The following is a 24,241-nucleotide window of genomic DNA, read 5'->3' as shown; positions in this document are numbered from 1 at the left end:
TCCGATACCATCACCCTTCACAATATTAACATGCTCTTCCTAACAGAGAACTGGTTCAACGATACCTCTCACTCGTATGTTTGATCTCCTATTACCCACAGTCTATTCTATTTTTAGGAATGACAGAATTGACAAAGTTGGGGGAGGTGTTGTAGTCATCTTTAGAAACTCCCTTCAACATAAGGCTTTTCCTATCAGCTCCTTCCGCACTTTTGAATGCCTATCTCTTGAGCTTCAATTACACCACCGCTCACCCCTCAGATTCCATGCCATTTACCGCCCGCCTGGCAGCGGCCCTGCGTTTATGGAGGAACTCACTGACTTCATTAGCGACCAATACTCGCAAAGTGACAATCAGACCTTCGTGGGTGACTTCAATCTCCACTGGGGAGTACCGCAAGACTCTTCTGCGAATTTGCTGGCCACCTTCCTCTCTGCAAATGATCTTATCCAACACTGCATATAATCAAAACACTCCAAGGGCTCAATCCTGGACCTTGTTATTTCTAAAGCAGGCATGCTTTCTATTGCTACCCCTATTCATGTAGACTGGTCTGACCACCACCTCATCCAATTTTCTCTCTTCACCTATCACACTCTATAACTCTTGGCCAACCTAAGAGGGCTACCTCCTGGTTCCGTGACATTAAAAATATTGACGTCAGTTCCCTCTGTGAATCAGCTTTACTGTCACTTCCAAGGCTAGACCCGAACCTAGATGTTGACAATATCACCTCCCAATGCCTCACAGTCCTTGCAGTCGAAATCAATAACGTCGCTCCTCTCCAAAGCAAAAAGAAAAGGCCCATTCCCTCAGCACCTTGGTTCAACAAATCCCGTTATGGAGAAAGGAAGCACCTAAGACTCCTGGAGAAACAATGGAGGCAAGCGCCCTCCACCGATAATTTGGCCACGCTTCGTTCAGCAAGATCCAAGTACCACAAGCACATCTTCCTTGAGAAAGCGTCGCACTTCAGAACCCTCCTTGACTCAGCCAACCTCTCCCTCTGTCAAGGCTCCCTTCCTGTCCCCTTCAAAACTGGGCAGGTCACCCCTCTGCCTAAAAAACCCACTGCTGATGCGAATGACCTCAACAACTTCCGCCCCATTACTAACCTACCCTTTTGTTGCGAAGATCACAGAAAGATGTGTCACGAAACAACTCTCTAGTCATATCAAGGACAATGATCTTCTTGACAATTTTCAGTCTGACTTCATCCAAAAGTGCAGCACTGAAACAGCCCTGCTGCAAGTGATTGATGACGCGCTGCGGATACTCGATTCGGGGGGTCCTGTCTTCTTATTCTCCTTGACCTTTCTGCAGCCTTTGACACTGTCAATCACAACACTCTCCTCAACACTCTTCAACAGAGAATGGGCATGGAGGGCACTGTGCTTAAACGGTTTGCTTCCTTCCTCTCTGATAGATCCCAAATGATCAAAATAGCGAACAGTCTTTCATCTCCTTTGGCGGTAGGTCAAGGTGTTCCTCGAGGCTCTATACCTGCACCCACATTGTTCCATCTCTATTTAGAACCACTGAGAAATCTCCTAAGTAAATCCGGGGTCCACTATCATTTCTACGCAGACGACACTCAAATCTACCTCAAGGTTGCCTCCACTCACGATCTCTCCGTCCTAAGCTCTACTCTGGACTCCATTCAAAACTGGATGTCAACGCATCATCTGATGCTGAATCCTTCCAAACTGAATTCCTCCTCCTCTCTTCCTCACTTTCTCCTCCCCCGGTTCAATCATGGATGGATCAGATGAATCTACTTCACAATAAACCCATCATTGCCGACAGCGCAAAATCCCTTGGTGTCCTACTCGACAAAAAACTCAATCTTATCTTCCACATCAACTCCATTGCAAAGTCTGCTCGATACCAATTGCGCCTTCTTTGGGGAATTCGTCGCTTCTTGCCGGAGCAAGACCTTAAAACCCTGGTCCAATCGCTGGTCCTCTCAAGACTGAACTACTGCAATTCTCTTCTCACTGGCCTCCCCAAATCCCACCTGTCCCCCCTTAAATCTGTTCTCCATTCAACAGCTCGCTTCATTTATGGGGCCAAAAGAAGCGACCACATCACACCCATGTTATCAACTCTCCACTGGCTTTCCATCGAGCCAAGATCTATCTACAAGACTGCCTGTATCACCCACAAAGCTTTGCACTCCTCCTCTCCTCGCTACCTGGCGAATAAACTGAAACTCTCTGGAGGCTCTAGACCATCTCGTAATGCGGAAAATGCACTGCTTGAACCTCCCACTTTCAAGTAGGAAAGATCGATGGCCCAATCCTTTTCAGGCAACGCGGTGAGAATCTGGAACTCACTTCCGCCTCAGCTCCGGACCACCACCTACTCCCAGGCCTTCAAAACTGACCTCAAAGTTCTCCTCCTTTAAAGATACTTCCAAATTTAATTCACACCCTCTCTATTATCTGAAGTAAGACCTTCCATTATAGAGAATCCTTTTCTCCATGACTATGGAAGTGCCTTCCCAGTGCCAGTTATTGCAGTATTATCCTTCTACCTGTGTTTGGTACTCTTTTGTAACATGCACACGTCACTTTTCTCTTGTAACACACTGTTTGCTACCTCTTACATTTTGATTGCTTTAAATACTTGCACAAGTGCCACCATTGCCTACGTAACGTTTGTTCTTGTGTTTGAGTGTCTGCCATATATTGCAGTACCATACCTCTTCTTGTATTTTGTTCGCGTTTGTAACCTGCACACGTCACTTTTTCCTCCTGTAATGCACCGTTTGCTACCTCTTGTATTTTGTTTGCTCACAATTTGTCACTATTGCCTCATGTAACTTAACGTTTGCTTTTGTAATTTGTTCACTTGTAATTTTCTCCTCATGTTATCAGTTCTGTTCCTATTTTGAAGCGCTCTGACACCTTCGGGTAAAGTCCGCGCTATATAAAAACGCATAAAATAAATAAATAAATTCATAAATAAAATAAATCATTTATAAAGCGCTCACCACCGAATTGGGGGTATCTTGGCGCTGTACTCACCACCTCTCCCCCACTGTCACTTAGTGTTGGCGGCAGATTTGTGACTGAAACTTCTGCGGGTTATTGACATGAGGAGAGCAGTATGATGCTGTTGGACAAGCAGAGTGTATTGGAAAAGAGAAAGGAAATAACGAGGGCGGGGGAAGGAGGGGATCATGGGTGGGGGGTGGAGGATAAAGAGGGCGAGAAAGAGGATGAAGAAACCACAACGAGAGAAAAATGGAAATAAAAATAATGCACCGCCGGGATTCTCCTTCTAAATTTGGACCGCTGCGCGCCCCCGCCCCTTGGCCGCGGCCCCGCAGGAATCTGGGAACCTGCCCCGGAATGTGCCATGCTGCGTCCGTGGGGGTGGGCGCTCGTGTGTCAGGGTCACTCCCCCAGCTGCGAGGCCGTTTAAATGAGGCTGTGCGCCCCCCGAGCCGGTAAAACCCGCACTCTACTACCCCCACGACCCCAACATGCGCCCCGGGCCCCGCGAGATGTGGGGGCTCGTCCTTTTGCTGCCTCTGGTGTCCGGCCGGGTGAGTACCTCGGGAGGGGAACCATTTTGTCGGGTGCCTTACTGGGCGCTGGGGCGCAGCATGAGCTGCCCAGGATCACACACTGAAGCTACTGCGCCGCAGCGCATCCGCCACACGGCACCCCACCCTATCAGGAGGTGGTATGTATCTGCTGAGATAGCTCAGTGGGTTCATGCGCCTGTTATCAGCAGTAGAAAGCTGCATGGGTAATACTGACAGGAGTGGTAGCGGCGCTGACGGCAGGAATGGAAGATGCTGTAGGAGTCGCAACAATGGTAGCATTTTTAATGACAGTATTACTACGCAGAGCAATAGTAGTGGCGCCTGTAGTAGTACTCATGAAGGTAAAAGTAGTACAAACGAATGTTATATTAGTGGTAATAGCTGTACCAACAGTAAATGTAATAGTAATTTTGTAAGTTGCAGTTTGTAGTAGCACGACCAGGGGACAGTAGTATTTGTACTATCAGTAGTACTTCCAGCAGCAGTAACACAAGTCGCAGCAGTGACAGTAGTAGTAACATTAGTAGAAGTAACATAGTAATAGCAGCAATTGTAGTACTAGAAACAGGAATAGTAGCAGCAGTAGTAATTATAGCAGCAGTAAAGGTAGCATAAGTGGCAATAGTAGTAGCAGAAGTAACAGTAGGGGCCCTGGTGGTAGTAGAAGCAACAGTAATAGTAGTAGCAATAGCAGTAGAAGTAGGAGCAGTAGCAACAGTCATGGGTGTAGATAACAGTCGTAATAGCACACCTGATAGTATTAGCAGTAACTAGGGATGGGAGCAGTGGTAGGAGTAGGAATAGTGATAGTGGAAGTAGCAGCTGTGGCAGTAGCAATGTATTGTAGCATCTCAATAGCACTTCCCACCTCTTGCTGGGGCCTCAAAGCGCTCTCCATTTGGTGGAAACGTCGTTTCTCCATCTGTAGTACGCGGTTGGCTGCAGGGTGCTGATTGTAGTGTTATCGCTAAGTGTTATATTTTGGTGTCGTGGGTGGGACCCGGAGAGCGTGCTCCAGCCTTGGCGCGGTGGTGGGTGGGCGCATCATACTCCTGGAGGGGAGAGGGAAGAGAGCTGGGGTGCTACCCAGTCAGGCTTGTAGTCCAAGGATCCTACTTTTGTGAAAATCTGTGTGTTTTTGCTGCTTGTCTGAATTCTCAATTGCTACTGATTGTCCTTAGTCTCTTTGGGAGTGTATTCCAGAGCTTGTGTGTGCACTGACCGCGAGCTTTCACCAGTAGAGTCAGTGGCGTAGCAAGGTCAGGTGGTACCCGGTGCAGAACATTTCTTGTCACCCCCGGCTTGACAAAATGGCAAAAATATGTGTTTAAAACACATATTTTTTGCTATTTTGTCACTCTCCTCGGTGATGACATTGGGGTGGACCGCACCCACTGCACCTCTCTTCCTACACCACTGAGTACAGTTTATATTAAGAGATCTTTACATCCACCAGCCTGCCTCTGCTATGCTTTCCAAATTTAGAGATGTTCGCCAATCCTATCAACACTCACTATACATTGGCAGGAACCACCATTGCTGCTCCATCAAACATGGCAGCTCTGTCAAATTTTCCAAAGTTTATGTTTAAAAAAGAAACTCCCAAAGTGGTAGTGTGTTTTTGAAAGATAAAAAGCAAATGACCGGCCACACCATTGGACTTTTTTCATTGGTTTGGGGAATCATTTCTTTAAAAAAAAAAAAAAAAAAGCTAACTCTAAATAGGGTGGACGGTTGGGTAGTTTATCTCCAATGGCCCCTAATCCCCAGTACATTGGATACAGGTGTACGCAGATGAAATACATACTATGTCGCTATAAATTTAGCAGTCTGCCCACCTCTAAATCGGGCAGATGAGAGCTTGGCGTTGAGGACCCATGCTGACCCTCCAGGATTTCGCGTTTTCGCGGCTTGCCGCAAAATCGGCACTTTAGCAAAAATGCGGCGATTTTGACAAAAGTGCCAACGAAATCCAGATGTCCATTGCTGCATCCGTGCTGCCTGTGACTTTGGACCCTTTTCATGAACATGGTTGTTTCTTTTTCTTTAAATAATACATCTGGGTCCCCCTAGATTTAATCTGCGGGTAAAGATTTTTTTTTTTAATTCACTGACTTTTCCAAGAGAACTGGTGGAAAAGTGTAGTGTATTCCCAATTACACCCATGCCAAAGCAATTCTATCTATATATATGTAGTGAAAAATCGTGCTTGTGAAGATGCCTTCAGATTAATTGGACTTTTTAACTTTTTTCTCCATGTGGGAAACATCCTTCTGTGAGGAAAAAAAACCTTGTTGTGCTGTGATATAATATGAGTATTAGCAGGGCTGTAAGTTGGATGAAAATACGGGGGTCTCTCAAAGGGGCGTGGCCGATGTAATTAAGGGCGTGGCTTTAATACACTTACGCTAAAAATCTGTGCTTAGCATAGTGTGCCGCCCAACTTGTATTTTGCTGTTTCTGTCATTGCATCCAGATATGTGATACAACAAGTAACATCATACCTTCAACAAGTCAGGACTATTGGCTTTGTCAATGGTTATTAGTTGCATAAGATAAATAATTTGCAACTATGGCTTGTTACATATAATATTGAAAAAGCTTCCGCTTAAAGCCCTGGTGACACCACAATGTTGCTGCTCTTGCGTTTCAAGAAGAGAAGGGAAATCCAGAAAAAAATGACTCTTTAAAGGATTTCCCTCCCCCACAACGCTCACCTGGCATGACATCAGACCCTCCAGGATTTTGCGATTTGCCGCAAAATTGGCTCTTTTGTAAAAATACCGCGATTTTTACAAAAGTGCCCACTAAGACATCTGTGTTTCTTGTAGGAAAAACTGCCAAATAAAATGCTGCAAAATTGCAGCTAATTTCCATATTTGTGCCGCTAAATATCAATTTTTGTGCCGCTAAATTTGCTAATCCATGCCGCTATATCCTGGGGGGTCTGTATCATTCAAGCATTCTCTGTCAGGCCCCCATTACCAGTTCCACTGCCTCCTGGCGGGCATGTGATGTTTCTGCATTCTGCATGTGTATTTCTTTCCGAAAGGTCGTTGGCCTAGTTCTGTTCCATGCGGGAAAGGTTGTGACTTGTGGTGCCTTTTATCAGATGGGAAAATAAGCCACAGTTACACAAAACGTATTTTCATGAGATCTTTGTCAGGGCTACACAAAAATAGCAAAAAGCTTCTGAGTCCTGCCTCACAGGCCTTCGGTGGTCAGGGCAGGCTTTAGCGCAGGTGGTGCCAGGTGCGGCAATCTTTTTTGGTACCCCCTTCGTATTTTTTGTTGGGGGAGATTTATATAGCGCGAGCTCCACCCGAAGGTATCAGAGCGCTTTACATTAGCACCAATTGCCTTACAGAGAGACACATTCATTTTGTTAGGCACTGGGGAGATTAAGGGGCAGATTTACATGGCCCTTGCACCAATTTTGCTTCACCTTTCCCATGTTAAAAATGACGCAAAAGTGGCGCAAGGGCCTTGTAAATAAGCCCCTAAGTGATTGGCCCAGAATCACAGGATGTTGAGTGTCCCTACTGAGACTCAAACCCGGCTCCCCAGCTTCGAGGTCGGTCGCTCTAGCCATGATTAGGCCCAATGACCACCTCCTCGGATTCCCTCACCATTAACCACACAAAAGTGACCCTAGTCTCTCCTTACATTTCATTTGTTTTAAAGCACTGGTAAAGGCTGCTTTACTAATTCACTCAGCTGTCCGCATGAAATACAGATCTGTCGTTTGCAGCAAGCATATTAACCCTCTGTGCAACTTTATCAGTTATCTTGACATGTTTATTGCTGCCTGAAATCTGGGTGCACGTGGAACTCTGCAGTAGGTGCTTTTAAATCGTAAGTTTTTGCTAAACACCCCTCCTCCCCACTCCCCCGTCATGCAGGTGAGCGCCCAGGGCGGCCTCATCCCGTCCCATAGTGGTTTCATCCTGTGGCCACTGGCCAGATGTTGTGAAGTCGTGTTTCTTTTCATTTGAGTTGTGTGAGTTAAAACATTAAGGCGTTTGCACAAGATCGCACAGTGTGCATGTGGGAGCAATTCCTTGGTTATAATTATGCTAATTGTGTACTTTGCCTGATAGGCTGCTTCCGAGGGTGTAGTTGTAGCCTCTTCAGGTGCAGCACAAAATGTTTCTTTCTGTGGTCGTTGATCAATTACTGAGCGAAGACTGCCACCTTCAGGACAGAGCAGAGCCAGACCAACTTGAAATCCATGTATTACTGAGGTCTGTGGAAGGGGATACGGCCTTCAAAATGTCTTGGACACTCCCTTTCTCTCCTTCACACCCCTTGCGCCTCTTTTCTCGACACATCTTTCTGAAGTCTTCCATCTGTATATCTCAAATTTCCCACAATTATCACATAATCGGCTGTCGCTCTGTGCACTCTACAGAGAGGCCAATGATTGGATGTGCATGTAGTCTGCACATCTATGTGATCCATTGACAGGCACTGTGAGAAACTCTCATTTCCTTCTGCCTCAACTTCAGAGTTCTCAATATTGCCCCTTCGTAAACAAGCACCCACAAGCTGACCTCACGCAGATACCGCTAGGTGATGCAAGTCATGTATTACATACAAAAACCTTCTAAAACACAGCATCTGGAAAAAAGCCAGTGCCCTCAGGGAATATAAGCTGAAGTACAACTTGAAATGCAAACAGGGACTGCATCGCTCACTTGGCTTTTTACAGCCATTGCTGAAAAATGAATCACTGTTTTACCAGTAAAGTTCAGGAGATTCATATAGAACCTAATGGGGAACCGTTTCAAAGTCAGTTTTTATTTACTGCCGAGTCCGAGCCTCTGAATGCCCCACTTGAAGCCCTGGGTAAAGTAGACAGCCTTACAAACAACAAAGGTCCTTTTCTCAGATTTCAGATTAATAAGTGAGGAGAACCCTTCAAAGGCACCACAAGGCCAGATTTGTCCCATTGAACAGATGCCCCAAGTTCACATAGGTCATTCTCAAATTCACCAATGTCATTCTTCACTCTAGTAAATAGGTGCAGCAACTCTGTTTCTCCTTCATCTCTGTTTCCCCTCTTGCTGAAGCACTGCAACAAGTTCAGCGTGGCAGGTCCAGAACACCCCCATGAGCCTCAAGTCCAACACTTCCCACAAGGCCACTCTTTGAACCTGCACTTTTCTAACCATACATAGCAGTGTAAAGTTTCTCCAGGCATGGGCAGCATCTAAAATTGTCCACATATTCACACAGCACATTAAACTTTCTTCTGGCTTGGGTGGCAAATAAAGGCAATCTGGGCTTTATCCCCTCTTAGGTTACAGTGCACAGATTCAAAATTGGCATTTTCACAATTTAGGGTCTAATTACGAGTCTGGCGGTCCGAGGAACACTAGACTGGCAGAGGGCGCGGCGGTGGTGGTCCAGCCTCTGCCGCATAAGTGCTTTGACTGCCTTAATACAACTATGGCGGTCGGAGCACCACCGCCACCAGGGAACCGCCATTTCCTGGGGGCGATGCGGCAGTCTTGAGGCAGTAATATGCCAAGCATATTACGAGTTTCCTCTCTCCCATGGTTTTCATGGCAGTTCTTCCTCCATGAAAAACATGGCCAAGAGGAAACAAAGAGGGCCCTACAAGGACCCCACAAGGACCCCTGTTGCCTCAGGGCCCTGGAGTGCATGTGGGGGGGGAGTGGGGGCACAACATGTGCCACCCTGTGTACATGCACCTCAGCTGCTGCAAGGCAAGGAACTGTTTTTGGTGTTCCCATTGCGGTACCCATTTTCAGAGGCACTGTTGTGGGAACGCCCCAAAAACCCACCAGACATGAGAAACACTCGTAATCAGTGTCTGACCATGGGTTTGGGGGTTCAGGAGCGGGCCTCCAGCTCGGCTGTCTGCCCCCACACTGCCAAATTCGGAATCAGGCCCTTTGTGTCTAACATCTTTTCTTTATTATTTTCAAAACACTTTGCTCCATCCTTGATCTATTCCCAGCTCAGGGCTCTGTTGCCAGTCCTTCCCTCTCTGTCACTTGTACCCCTTTGTCCCTCACTCTTCCTTGCTCCACCCTTAAATGTTTCCCTGATACTAATTCTGTTGCCAATCAATGCTTTGCTCACTGCACTGCTTCCAGTGTGCCACCTACTTTCTCCACAGTTCTTTATATAAGAGAGCTGCAATTTCTGTTTGCTTTTTTGCCCACAGACGTTTTTTACCTGTAACTATCAGCTTGGAGCTTGCTCTGTTGTGGATTCACTTGCTGTGCTCGCACAATTGTAATTGTAATTGCATTTATATAGCGCTTATTTACCCATGACGAGGCCTCAAAGCGCTTTTTCCGGTGAGTAGCATGCTACAGCGGAACCCGAAGAGGATTAGTGGTGAATCAGTATAGGGAGATATGAAATTAATTTGAGCTCTGGACATTTGATTTTGGTATTTGGATTGAAAAATGAATTATGGAGGTATAGAAGAGGGAAGGGTTTGCATTTATATAGTGCTTTCTGGCCCTGATGAGATTCTTCCACGTGCCCCTGTTATCACTCTCCAGACTGCAACAATGAGATGGCTGCTCAGATGGTGCTTGGTGACTTTGTCCTTTGTTCTGGGGTACAGGGTTCAATATTTGTTGGACCTCTTGGTGACATTTGATACAGTCAGCATCTTCACTTAGATTTTGACAACTAACAGTGCTTGAGAACATGCAACCTGCCTGCACAAAAAATAATGGCAGAGGCCTAAAGATTTTTTTACAAGCTGCTGCCTTGCTGCTAAATGGCAAAGCTACCCACCACCAAGGCCGCCAATTCTTGGTTCCATCTCATGATTCTTTTTTCTTTCACCCTACTGGTCTTGTCTCTCTATATCACGGTTGTAGGTTCTTATTCACCCCTTCTTCCTCACTTTTTTAGTGTTTTTCTTTCACTTCCATATTCCTCCTTTTAACGCTGTTTTCCCTATAATACGTGCCCAAATTCAGGTGATGAAAACTAAGTTCTAGATCCCCAAAATGAACAATGGTGTCCAGAAACTGCAACTACCGCAGATCAAGCACTGGAGCTGGCACAGCTTCTCAGACCATGACAACTTGAAAAGATGTTTTTCTTTCTTGGTCCATCACTACCAGAGATGTGTCGACTCAGTCATGCATTTCCTTCTCCAACTTCCTGAGGAGTATTCCCCAACTTGACATAATTTTACCATTTGGTATTGAATTAGCGAGCCAATCCCTTCCTACTGTAGTGGTGCGATAAGAGCTAAAGAAATCCATCCTCATGTGCAGTCGATAAAAAATAAATTGGACTAGGAAGCCTTGCTTTGCCATCACAAGTTGTAGTTGAATCGTGGGGGGTAGCAAGGGCAGGAGGGCCGGTCTCTGCTTGGGGTGGCACAAGTTTTTGGGGGTGGCGGCCTCACTCCCGCTCTTACCTGCGGCCGTCGCGGGGCAGCAAACACAGGAATCACCCACAAGCACCTCTCCTCCACCGCTCTTACCCGCTGCAGCCTCGGGAAGAAAATGCAGGGACCGCCACGGGCGGCACAAGGTCTAGCTCAGTCGTCGCCAACCAGTAGCTCAGGAGCTACTGGTAGCTCACCAGCACCCTCAAAGTAGCTCTCAGAGGTGAAGCCAAACCAATCTGATCTCAGTGATTCTGTGTATATTAAAGAAGGCAGCACTGCCCGTTTCATTACCCGTAAGAGTTACAGACAGCCAAACCAATGGCAGGTCCTCTTCATAACACTCAAACGCACACTCTGTTAGCCTATCAATCAATCAGGGATTTATAGAGAGCACTACTCACCCATGAGGGTCTCAAAGTGCTGGGGGGGGGGGCATTTGGGCAGCTCCGGTCATTCGAAAAGCCAGGTCTTGTGGCTCTTGCTGAATGCTTTCTGTGTGGGGCTAAGTCTGATGCTGAGGGGGAGTTTGTTCCAGGTCTTGGCTGCGATGTAGGAGAAGGATCTTCCTCCTGTTCTCGCTCTATGGATGCAGATGATTTAGGCCAAGGCCTGGTCAGCAGAGCTGAGGTTTCTCTTGGAGGTGTAGAAGGAGATTCTTTCATTGAGGTATTGGGGACCGGTGTTGTGGAGGGCTTTGTAAGTGTGTGTGACCAGCTTGAAGGGCACCTTTTTTTTAAGGGAAGCCACTGAAGGTCTTGTTGGTTCTGGGTGATGTGATGTGGTCTTGTCGTGGGATGCTGTGGACGAGTCTGGCTGCAGCGTTCTGGACGGTCTGGAGTTTGTGGAGCAGAGATTTGTTGATTCCAGCATAGAGGGCATTCTTGTAGTGAGTGCATGGGTGACGGTCTTTCTGGATTCGAGGGGGATCCATTTAAAGGTCTTGCGAAGTATGCAGAGGGTGTTGCAGCATGTGGAGGCTACGGTGTTGGCCTATGGGTCTGTCACATGAACCATCCTTATCCACTTTAAATCTACCTAAGAAGGAGATTGGCCATGTTATATGCCCTGTTCTATCATTCACACCGTGTATGACATCAAAAAATAGTGGCAGCAGTAACCAGGCTGTGTGTGACTGCAAGAACTAGAGTGAAAATGTGTTGGTTGGGATCATGATCAACCAAAGAGCTGAGGGAAGAGATTATGCATCCAGGGCAGAGAAAATTAGAAGCATCACATTCATTTTTGGGTGGGTGTTCGACATTAATAAATAGTGTTGGTTCCGTAAAGCTACTCATAGTTTCAAGGGCTGCCAAATATGTATGCTGGTCCCCATCATAAGAGTATTATCTCTGACGCAATTGTGTCAGTTTGTGGTATAATTGTGCCATTGCTATAATATTTTCATCCTTGACTATTTTGGGCATACAAGTCTAGTAATTACATACTTGCTGCCATCACTGACATATTTAGAGCATGACTGGCTTGCTTTTAGCCATTCCTAACAAAGTGGCAAACGATTCTCCCATAATAATGTCCATCACTGATATATGTTGTGCATCCAGGTGTGGCACAGCGGTAGCCCCTGTTTAATGGTGGGCATTATTAGCAAAACAGATGCATTAATAGTGTTATGGTGAGCAAGCATGGCCTATGATTCCAATTCCTGAGTATTTGAAGCGGAATTTGTTCATCAGAGGCATTTTTACATGGCAGTACTAGCTGAAAACGAAAAGCTGATGTTTAGGGACTGTGTATTCTCTAAGAATGAAAACTGAATTGATTTTTAAAGAAACAAATTATGCTTTTTCTGAAAAGGTTTTTTCTTTTGGAAAATTGAGTTTGATTGCTCAAATTGGAAAGTGATTTTGATATAAAAAATGTGTATTTTTAAAAACTAATATGCTAATGAAGACAAAATATTACAATTCTAAAACTCATTTAAAGTTGTTAGCTGAATGGTAATTCAATTTGAGTTGGGGAGACTTACTGCTGTGGTAGTACCCTTTGTGGCACACAGCATGTGATGATTTGAATTGTACTTGATTACAAGCATTTAATATTGAAAAACATTTTCCTATCATTCTGCTGATAACTTCATCTGGAATGTGTGGGTGGTGACTACTGATAAATCGTTCTTAGGGTGGTCATAGTGTAATGTTAATACATATCATCAGCATTTTACAGTGATAAAATAGGCTAGTAGCTCGGCAGGACTTTCCTTGAGCAGAATTAGCTCTCACTACAGAAAAGGTTGGAGACCCCTGGTCTAGCTACACCACTGAGTTAAATCCATGGTCTCACAGCTGAAAGTTGTCCTTGAAGCCAAAGGGCACCCCCTCGACTATAGTGTCCTATTTTCAGCTTTTTATGTTTTGTGTATTCGGATGGAGCATTTCTAGTGTTGTCCTAATCTGGGGAAATCCGTGTTTAGCGGTGTCTGCATAGGTCAGGTGTTCCTAAAAATGTACAAAAATGCTTTCTTCATGTGCTTATGAAACATGTCACTGTTATTGCAGTGAATGTACAACACGCATACTTCATTTAAAGACTAACATTGCAGTATATATGGCTTTCTTTCAGGTGTCAGTGTGTGCAATTGGCTCAAGGTAGACTGTGCTAATCAAATTTTCTGTACATTGCTTGCATCTATCTACATTACTCAGTGTAACGGCCAACCTGCCTCTCCTATGCATGCTTCTACAGGCACACTGTGCCTCATAATGTCTTTCATATGCGCTCAATCAATGTCATCTTTATTCGGCCTTTTATGGCCATGAAAGACAAAAACAATACAGAGCAGTTAAAAGATCATAAAACAAGTATAAAATGCAGGAAGGGGCACATTCCTGCACAAAACAATCCTGAGTGGCACATTCCGCTTTCTATGTGTGCTGCAGAATGCATCACACATATCAAGAGGAAGTAACTAGGAAAAATATTGTTACACCTCTCCTGGGAAGGTGTATCTTTTTGGCAGATTCACACATTTGCCAGTTCTGGTAAATCTGGGGATGCATCAAAACCATGGGAGTTGTGTGGGAACATCCACACAGTGCCCATGGGTCGCTTTCAATGCAGCTATTTGTGCTGTGTTACCTTACTTCAGATTTATGGAACCACAAAGTGGCCTTGCGTGGCTACATACATCTGACTCAAGGTTTGCGTTGCTCTTGCACCACGTTGCGGGGTGTAAGAGCGATGGAACCCAGCTTGTAAATAGGCCCCTCAGTGCGAAAACACAACGAAAGCCATAACAGAGGACTCTAGCTCTGCAGAGTGAGAAAATGCACGAATCAGGCAACAGAAAAGGCAGTCAGAGGTGCATGTATTAGGCAACAAAGCAACCACGAGATCAGAAAACTAAGAAATGAAATTAACAACCATGAAGTTTATTAGATTTAAAATGATGGCAAAAAAAGATTTGCGGAATGATAATGAAAAACTTACCTTTGCCGGGCCGTCCTGCATCGTCGGTCTGTGTCACAACAGTGAGCAAGCCACTCCTCCCATGCCCTCCAGCAAATACACCAACCCACCCGCCCCCAACCAAAGCCTGCTTTTTGCTTTCTCGCAGTGCGAGAAGCAGAAACATGAAAATGTTTTTGCCTCTCGCACTGCGAGAAAGCAGTGGGGCGACGCTCCTCCGCCCACATGGAAAAGACACCCCTGGAACAAATCAAACATCAGTAAACATATAAAACCAGAAGAAGACACACTGAGAGGAATCACTAGGTGTTTCTTCTTATGAATTTACACACACCTAAAACACCAGCCTGGAAGCGCAGTGCCCTGAGAACGTCCTCTCAGGATGGCTGCCATGTTGCCAGGGCCGGACTGGCTGTAGCAGGCACCGATCATTTTCCCGGTGGGCCGCCACTGGTTGGGGGCCGATTTTGTCACAGGGCCGTTTTTGCAGCACATGCAATATCGACCGCTGTAACGAAATTGGCCGAAACCGGCCGTGGCAACAGCTCGGCTGCACCCTCAACCTCCGGGGGTGTGGGGGGAGGGGGGGGGGGGCGCTGAGCACTTTGCCAAGGCATGTTTTGGTTCCCAGTCAGGCCCTGCATGTTGCAGTTCTGTACTGGACTCCCTTTGAATATGGCGGTGCTCTCGGGGTGCCTTTATAAGTGATTCAGTGTTGGGGTCGTGGTCACGCGGTGCTCGTTTTTATCTTGTCTCATCTTTCTCTGCCCCTCCAGGTGGAAGCCCAAGGGTGCTCATACCCATGCAAGTGCCCAATCCGGCCTCTCCGTTGCCCGGCGGGCACCAGCCTTTTGCCGGACGCGTGCGGCTGCTGCAAAGTGTGTGCGGGGCAGCTCGGAGACCGCTGCTCCCGCCAGGCCCCGTGCGACCATCACAAGGGTCTGTACTGCGACTCCTCGGATGCCGACGGTGCCAGCGGGATCTGTGTAGGTAAGAGGGCAGGCGCGCGCACAGAAGGGAGTGGGCCTGGGGCATTAAGGGAGAAGGATCAGAGAGACGGACGTGTGAGGTGCAGTGAGCGAGTGTTGCCCCATTGTGAGGTCGACAGAATGAGGACCATTGAGTTGGATAACAATAAACATCTGGGGCCTCATTTATGAAAAGTGACGCATCGCTGCGTGAAAACAGCGATGCGTCACTTTTCATTGCACCCTCCTTGCGACACCAATGATGCATCATATTTACAGTATGACGCATCATTGCGCAAGGAGTTACAGATACGTCAGTATTTTTTACGTATCTGTATGGCGCAAAAGTGACGCATTGCTGGGGTGTGTCCAAAAGTGACTCAACTCCAGCAATGTGTCCTTTCACATGGGGCTTGAGGGCCTGCGTCAGTCTTACCCCTGCTGTGAGGCAGGTGTAAGAAATTGACGCATTTTCGTCCTAGAAGTGGCGCAGTGAAATCTTATAGATTTCACTGCCTCACTTCTAGGACCTTTTCTTGCGTCAGAACGCCCCCCTGCATACATTATACCTGGCGCAGGTATAATGTAGGGCAGGGGTTTAGAAAGTGACGCATCTACCTAGATGTGTCACTTTGTAAATATGGTGCAACAAGGCACATTTTTTACGCTGCTGGTGCGTCACAAAAAGTGACGCACCGGCGGCGTAAAAGTGACGCACGGCCTCATAAATGAGGCCCCTGTTATTTAGCGCCAAGATACCCGACGTGGTTAAAGTGTGCTTACAAATACATGTTATTGGTGAGCAGACCCGCTTGGTGGTGAGTGTGTTGGATGTCAGTCGGTCCAGAGCAGACTTTTAAGGCACAAGTGAGAAGGGCGGGCCCGGGGGCGTAATCAAGTGTGCCGTAATAATAGTAGATTAGGACAGTGGAGGAAAGATTAGGGGGACACCAATGTGTTGGTAAGCATGAGGGGGACATCGGCGAGCAGGCTTGGCTTCCTTGAGCTGGGAACCGAAGATAGAAAAGCAGCAATAGGACTCAGGAGAGCAGGCAGTGGGGAGCCTGAGGCTGCGAGGGACAGAGGTCGTGAAGAGCCTGTGAGTGCAAGGGAGAAGGGTGAACAGGTAGTGAGGAGCCTGTGAGCGTGAGAGACACATCAAGTCAAGAGCCTGCGACTGAAAGGGACATGGGTGAACAGGCAGTGGAGACATGAGCGTCTGCAGAATTTTTTCATATAAAACCGGCAACGCGATCTTAATTTTTATTTTTAAAAGAGCAAGTGAAAGATTTAGGATCGGGGAAGGGGGTGGGGGAAGAGGTCCCCTAGCCCCCCGCATCCCCCTTGCAGACGCCCATGAGTGGAGAGTCTGTGACTGTGAGGGACAGAGGAGAGTGAACAGTGGCATGCAGCACGGCGAGTTAAGACTAAAGTGGTCTAGGTGAGCAGGCAAGGAAGACATAGGGGAGAGGGCCTGGGGCACAGGTAGAAAGTCTGGTGTATGGGGGAAGGAAGGTGCGGATGAGTGAACAAGAAAGGGAGAGGTGAGAGGGCAAGTAAGGACTTGATGAGGGACAAGGAAGGAACCACTTGCATGGTGGAGAAGCCTGGCAATGGTGAGAAGGCGGCGCACACTGGCGAGAGCAAAGAAGACATAGTTGAGTGTGTCTGGGTGATAGAGTAAGTTCCATCTATGGCATGGGTACTCGCAAACATTTCCCAAGGGGCCACAAAGTATGGTCTGTGGTGTGACTGAGGGATACACTGATGCCAGCAGGGTGGCGGTAGGGGTCCAGGTGGGTCAGGGATGGTGCAAGGTGGTCATTGAGGAAGCGGAGCATGTAAATCTATTGGATGAAATGCACAATGTGAAACCAGAAAACCTGAGATCAATCCCCACTTTCTCCTTGACTAAACTGTGCGATCAAAGGCACTTTTTTTCACAATGCCTCCTTTTTCTTCATTATGGCATAGAAGAGGACCTCGAAATACTCGAGTTCAGAATGTTCGCTGTACAAAACCTTCTCCTGTATTTGATTATAATGTCGTCCAGATATATATGCAACCTCGTCCACCGACAGGGTGCACGTGACAGATGACTTGCGTCTTAGATTCACTATTGGCATTGTTGTCAGGGAGTGTTGGGGAAGCATGAATGTTTCTAAATTCATGTTTCAAAACAATCACTTAAAAAAAAAAATCAGTGCAGTGGTATGGTAAAAGGCTTCTGCATGTTAATGAAGTACACTTTTTGGAATTTAGAAGAAACATAATCTTATTTTTACAAATTTGTTGCAAGATGTCTTCAGAAATAAAGGTGTTCCTAAAGTTAAATGGTGTAGGACACCAACTTAGTTACTTCAAAACGCAAGTTAACTTGCAAATAATGCTTGTTTATTTATTTAACATTTTTTTCTGACTATAAGTGCTCAGCATTTAACAGCAGCCTGTGCTGCTGTTCACCAGAGGGGGGTCGCATGAAAAGGTCAAGAAGGCCGCAAGTAGCTCCCAGGCCGTACTTTGAGTATCACTGGTCTATGGTATGCCGAGTCTCAATAGCATGGGAAGCACTTATGCTGTTCATGAAAAATATGTGAACTTCAGGTATTTTGGGGCCTACTCTAGGCATCCAGGGGTACAGAATGTTTAAAATTGATATTTTGTGCCAGCGTCATGCTACAATAGGAGCAGAATTTTCAAAGCTGGTATTTTTTTCCCAGTGGTCCTAGAGCAATTTGTGAGTATGGGTGCTGTCTACGGGATAAAGCTCACTAAAATGATAGGGTTGTAAAAAATCCTGGTGTTACTGAACGAGCGAGTGCAGCAAATGAGTAAAAGGACGCTTGTATTTGTGGGAGAAAAGGAAGTGGATGAGATGGTAGTCTAAAATATCTTTGCAAAAAAGTAGTTCAATGGCATACTATGGTGCAATATTCTTAACTATCTGGATAAAGGTTTTCAATTTTGTTTCAAAATGAGTTATTCAAAAGAGGCCATTTATAAAGCAAGTTGGGTTTAGCCAATAAATGTGTGTTGGGATGTTTGCGCACACTATTTTGAAACCTGCCTCCCATCACATTCCACAATTAAAATTGTCAAATGAGGCTCATTTCAAATATTTTTTAAACTTTGAAAAGGAGCTATTTTTAACATTCATGCCTTTTATATGCCTACTTACTTCACCCTCCCAAGACCTGATCACAAGAGTGACAAAAGTTAGCAATGCCTTCCATTTGAAGCCACAAAATGTAAACATAGATATACATAAAAACAAGATGTGCAATGGTTTGTTTGTAGTTGTTCTCTGGGGTTATGTAAGCAACCTTTCACCTTGCACTGGTTTTGAACAAACAGCTAATGCTGTGAAAAGAAAACTGATGTAATGGCCTCATTGTTTTCCATTATCTTTCTCAACACCTACCTGGTCTGGGCTTCCTGCTGCACTTGCTGCACCCCTAGGCTCAGCGCCCTGGTTGTCATTCCAATATCACGCTTCTAGCATTGGCGGCTTCTCAGCTATGGTGGAGGAACGTCGCCCCTGCCCACAGAGGCAAACACAAAATAAAATTATGCTCATTTTATTTTTCATCCTGTAGCCGAGTCTTGGGGGGCGGGGCCGCAGCACTGCAGCAGAAAGGGGAGAAGTGGGGGGCACTTCTGTCAGTGTGCAAGACGGTTTGTTCGGCCGTCTTAGGACGGCCAAATTGTCATGCGCATTGACATCTCTCCAACCCAGCTGTGTTTCTGGGTGGAGAGACCAGCTGGCAAAGGTTCCTAGCCCCCGAAGGAGCCCAAAACAAGTTTGCTCCACCTAATTCAGACATTGCTCTCATGGGTATGAGAGTAGCATCTGGATTGGCCATAGGGGAGTCTGGGAGCTTCTGCCTGTGCCCAGAGGAGCAGGAGAGGGGCAAGTAGAAGACTGGCAGGTAAATTGTTTTATTTTTATTGTCTGTTTTGTTACAGGCCCCTTGCCCTGCCCCACCACATTTCACTGAGACCAGCCTCTACTGGCTTCTAGGTGTCTGTACTGATACACATTGCACATTGGCGTAGCAAATTTGGATGGGGGTGAGGTCCGCCGCGGGCGGCACAAGTTTTCGGGGCGGTGGCCTCCTACCTCCCATTTTACCTGCAGACGTCACAGTGTGGCAAAGGCAGGAATCGCCAGCACCTCCCCGCTCTTACCTTCAGCCGCCACGGGCAGCAAACGCAAGGCCGCAACAGGCGGCAAAAGGCCTATCTCCTCCACTGACACTGCATCCACTCCTTTTCGTAGTACACAGCAAACAACGCAGCCATCTAACAATAGGTTTTAGGGTGGGGTGGGAAGGAGAGAAGCTACAGTTGTCTCTCTTGACTGTGCGTGTATACCTGACTCACTGTCCTGCCCTCTCTGCAGCCCATGAAGGTGCCACCTGTGATCTGGGTGGTGTGATCTACCGAAGCGGTGAGACCTTCCAACCCAGCTGCAAGTACCAGTGCACGTGTCTGGATGGCGCAGTCGGGTGCGTCCCACTCTGCATTGATGACCTGCGCCTCCCCTCTCCTGATTGCCCTTCCCCCCGTCGAGTGAAAATCGCTGACAAGTGCTGTGAAGAGTGGTCGTGTGAGCCTAAAGGCACCCAGAATCCCTTCAACAGAGGCCTGGCAGGTGAGGGACTGGGGGCGGGAGGGGTCAAATGCAACCCTGTGGAACTTCCTCATGATTGACTCTAATAGCAGACATTTTGTGGGGCATGTTTGTTGATGTATTGCCTGTTTTGTAGGTCAGGCCTGCTAGACAGTACATGTGATGTCTGTTGCGAAACATATTGTGGCTTACCAAGAACATAGAGGAGCTTGGAGTCTACCAGTTGCGTACCATTAGTCGCCTCTCCTGTCACTCTCATTTGCCTTCTTCTTATTCTTGTCCCAGCGTGTCAATATTTTGTGTTTGCCCCTCCCATGGAGCATTGCCTGCTTAGCATCTCTTTGACTGGCTGCCATCTTTGCTTCCAATGCTTGCTTTTTAATCACTACTGTTTCCTTTTGTGTTAAGTACTCCAATGGAATTCATGTGTTTTTGAGCAGCATCCCTCATGTGCTTCTCTCCCATGTACTTACGCCCCCCACCATCCCCACTGCACTCACCCGTGTGGTTCTTACAATTGCTTCCCTGTGCCCTCCATGTCTTCTCTTTTACTTGTGTCCTCCTTTTCTCTCTTTGTTGTTCCTTCCCACATCAGAAGGCACAGAAATGCGTGGTGTGGGGGCCTACAAAATGGTGTGGATGACTGTGTCAAAGGATTAAAAAAATATATATAGTTTGCCGCACTGCTCAGCTAAAAAACATTTCCAAAGCCAATAGGTCAGAAAGGTGAGACCTATTGGCTTTGCCAATACTTGTTCTAGATACACAACCTCATCCTTCCGCCTAATCCTGTCAGCTGGTGGTACTACAGGCCTGCTTGGAAATACCATGGAATTGCAAGGCAACTGTTGGAGAACTAGGCAACTTCAGAATTAGACTAGCAAAATTCAACCAATCTCAAATCTGTTATAAGCAGCCCCGAATCCGGCAGCTATTATTTAACCCGATCAGGGCTGACCCCAGAGAAATATAATGAATTTGTCTTGGTGTAACTTGCCAGCAATGAGACACATTTAGCAGCGCCTGCCACAGTCTGCTTTCCTTTTGGAGCAGGAACCTGCAGATTGTGAGTTTTCTTTATTTTCACTATCAGCTAGGTATAAAACAAAGACCTGATTTCAAGGGCCACCAGCCCCTCTTTTGATTGAATTTTAACCTTGCTGGTAGCTGTGTAGAGCCTAACACCTAGATGCTAATGCAATTGAGGGAAACAGAGACACATAGCGTATTATCCCTTCACAAGTTCTTAGGAGAAACTATGATTTGGAGGCAGTTTTTTAAAACTTTTTTTGTCAAACACCTATATGTAAGCGATATGTATGCACTGCAACATTGTCAGACGTAGCTGCACGAGTAACTACACAAATAATTTAAACAGCACGTATTCATTTATATTTTTAATTTAATTCTTAATAGAGCTCCTCATCCCAATTTAGAGTGTCAGAGCACTTTACAGCACACACACGCACATTATACAGAGACAATAAATCATACAAGCACGCAAATCAATGTACAGGGAACATTGCATAAGACATGTGGGTTACTAAGTGTAGGAATTGCCCATACTGGCAGGCACTAAATTCAAAGAGTCCAGAAGATGAGAATAACTCAGGCATTACATTCATCACTCGTTTGCATTATTCATTGTGATGCCCTACCTGTGACGGGTAAGCCCAGCCATGGAACCTGTGCTCACTGTGCCAGTGGAGCCAATCTGTGTCCTACTGGCGGTGGCCAAATCGCCCGAATCCAGTCTGGGGTTGCTTGTGTTTTGGTACTGAGGTGACCTGGCCTGGCATTTCAGCCTGCACCGTTCGTATTAAAGCAGGATCTGAGATGATATTCACATAGCTGATTCTTGTCTGATGTGCCATGGTGGGCAAAAAAACAATGCAATGGAATGCGTCTGAGTAATTGCAAGTGGCTTGCAGTTTGCATGCAGCTCCTTGACGCTTGTTCAATGATCCTTTAATAGTATGTGTGGGATTTGATACTAAGGTAAATTAGCCTGAAAACATCAAGAATGCTTGTGAAGGAGCAAGGAGAGTTTTAGGTCACGTCGCAGACCAATAAGAATGGGTGGATGGGTTAATAAATACACATCTGGCTGGAATGCTTCTTCTCCACCCCTACTGGTTTTACAGGGATTTTTTTTATTTTATTTTCTGAGTTTTAGCGCAAACTTGACCCGAAGGTATGAGATATCAAAGCGCTTTACATGAGCACCAGTTGCATTACATAATACATTAATTTTTGTTAGGCACGGGGAGATTAAGTGATTTGCCCAGAATCACAGGATGCTGAACGTCGTTTCCCCAGATTTGAGGTCGACCTCCCTAGCCATTAGACCACATCCTATTTCCCTGCGGGTTGGTTCTTGCTGACTCTTTTTGCACCCTAAGGTTAAAACAGCTTCTAGTTGCATGCCTAGTTGACTGGGTTCCTTTTGAGGATCTTCAAAAAAACAGGAGGTTCCAGGAGGCATTAATTTACTTTTCCCTCTGTTCTTGTCATGTTCCAGTCTACAGACCAGTGCCTGCACACAGGCCGAAGATGAGCGGCCTCCAAGGAAACTGCATTGTGCAGACAATAGAGTGGAGCACGTGTTCCAAGAGCTGTGGCATAGGTATCTCGACCCGCGTCACCAACGCCAACCGGTACTGCCGCTTGGAGAAGGAGACCCGCCTCTGCCTGGTGCGACCCTGCGGCACCGCTCTAGAGAACCAACTTAAGGTAAGATCCTTTTTGAGGAAGCACTGTCCTGTTATGTTATATTATGTTATTTTAGATTTGCTAGGCGCAACAGCTACCCAAAAAGGGTTTCCCGGCACCGGCCTGAGAGGAACAAAGCAAGCTAAGATTATTGATCAAACAACCACGTTTTTACATATTTACGAAAATTCCTATAAGCAGTCTTGTTGCGGAGCAGCATGGGAAGAGAATTCCAAAAAGAAGGGCCTAAACAGGCAAAAGAACGACCCCACCATGAGAGATAGTCTAATCCTTGGCACCCAAAATTGCGCCTGAGTAGTGGATCAGAGAGTGCGTGATGGCCGGTAAGGATGTACTAAGGCATGCAGATACTGAGGGGCCATTCCGGATTTGATCTTAAACATATAAATCAAAGCTTTAAACTTGATCCAGTTCTCAGCCCTGAGCCAATGAAAGTCCCTCAGGGAGCCTGAAATGGAGGCCGCTCTGGGAATCTTACAGAGCAGTCTGGCAGCAGAGTTCTGCATCACCTGGAGCCTGCGTATCACATCCTTATTAGCTTCATGGTAAAGAATGTTGCCGTAGTCCAGTCTAGAGGTAACAAGAGCCTGGATTTCGTTTTTTTGGGTAGAACTAGGCAGCATCCAGACAATTTTCCTAAGCCATTTCAAGATAGTAAAACAGGTCACGGCCACCTTCACGGCTTGTAGATGCATTGATAATTGGTCATCAATAATAAAGCCAAGATTGCGGACTGGGTGAGAGGGCTGAGGCAGAGCACCTATTTCCGCAGGCCAGGGATGGGGGCCCCAGAGATCTTTGTTTTCCCCCAAAATCAGAACCTCTGTTTTTTCACCATTAAGTTTAAGAAAATTGGTTTGCATCCATGATGCGATATTACGCAACCCCAGTCGGAGAACAGATGACTCAAACTCTCTTTCAGCGGAGAGAGAGAAAATAATCTGGTTGTCGTCTGGGTAGGAAAACAGGAACAGCCCAGCCTCTTCAGCAATCTTTGCAAGAGGTCTAACGTAAATATTAAACAACAGAGGACTAAGGATCGAGCCCTGAGGTACCCCATAGGGAGAGGACTGAGTTTTGGAGCTGGCTGTAGGGGAGAAAACCTGGAACGTACGGTCAGTGAGAAAAGAAGTAAGCCAGTTGAGTGTGGGCCAACTACACCCAAAGAATGTAGAGCCTTCAGTAACACGGTGTGAGACACTGTGTCGAAAGCTGCACTCAAGTCCAGTAATATAAGAGCAACTGTATCTCCAGCGTCCAAGTGGTGTCGTAACTTTTCTGTGACTCCCAGAAGGGTGGTTTCAGTCGAGAACCCGGCTCTCAAGCCAGATTGAGAAGAGTGTGGGAAATGTTGTGTTTCAACAAAATGGGATAGCTGCCCATTGAAGTGTTTTTCTAGAATTTTGGAGAACGCTGGGAGTAGTGACATTTCTGATAATTAGAGGGCTGGGCAGGGTCAGCATTGGCATTGGCCTTCTTCAGCAATGGAAGGACCATTGCATGTTTCCATTCTGGGGGGACAATTGCCTCC

General features: G+C 46.4%; 1 protein-coding gene across 1 annotated transcript in view; it reads left to right on the top strand.

Moving 5' to 3' along the window:
• The first annotated feature begins 3,438 nt into the window (after positions 1-3,438).
• Positions 3,439-24,241, top strand: part of LOC144823749 (CCN family member 2-like) — a 41,700-nt gene continuing 20,897 nt past the window's right edge. The window contains exons 1-4 of the mRNA XM_078682551.1: positions 3,439-3,554; positions 15,153-15,366; positions 19,747-19,998; positions 22,499-22,710. Of these exons, the coding sequence (XP_078538677.1) occupies positions 3,492-3,554; positions 15,153-15,366; positions 19,747-19,998; positions 22,499-22,710 (741 nt within the window). The 5' untranslated portion in view covers positions 3,439-3,491. The remainder of the gene's footprint in view (positions 3,555-15,152; positions 15,367-19,746; positions 19,999-22,498; positions 22,711-24,241) is intronic.

Source organism: Lissotriton helveticus, chromosome 3_1 (genome assembly GCF_964261635.1).
Source record: "Lissotriton helveticus chromosome 3_1, aLisHel1.1, whole genome shotgun sequence".
NCBI lineage: Eukaryota > Metazoa > Chordata > Amphibia > Caudata > Salamandridae > Lissotriton > Lissotriton helveticus.
Note: the sequence above shows the minus strand (reverse complement) of the source record. Positions and strands in the feature narration are given on the sequence as shown.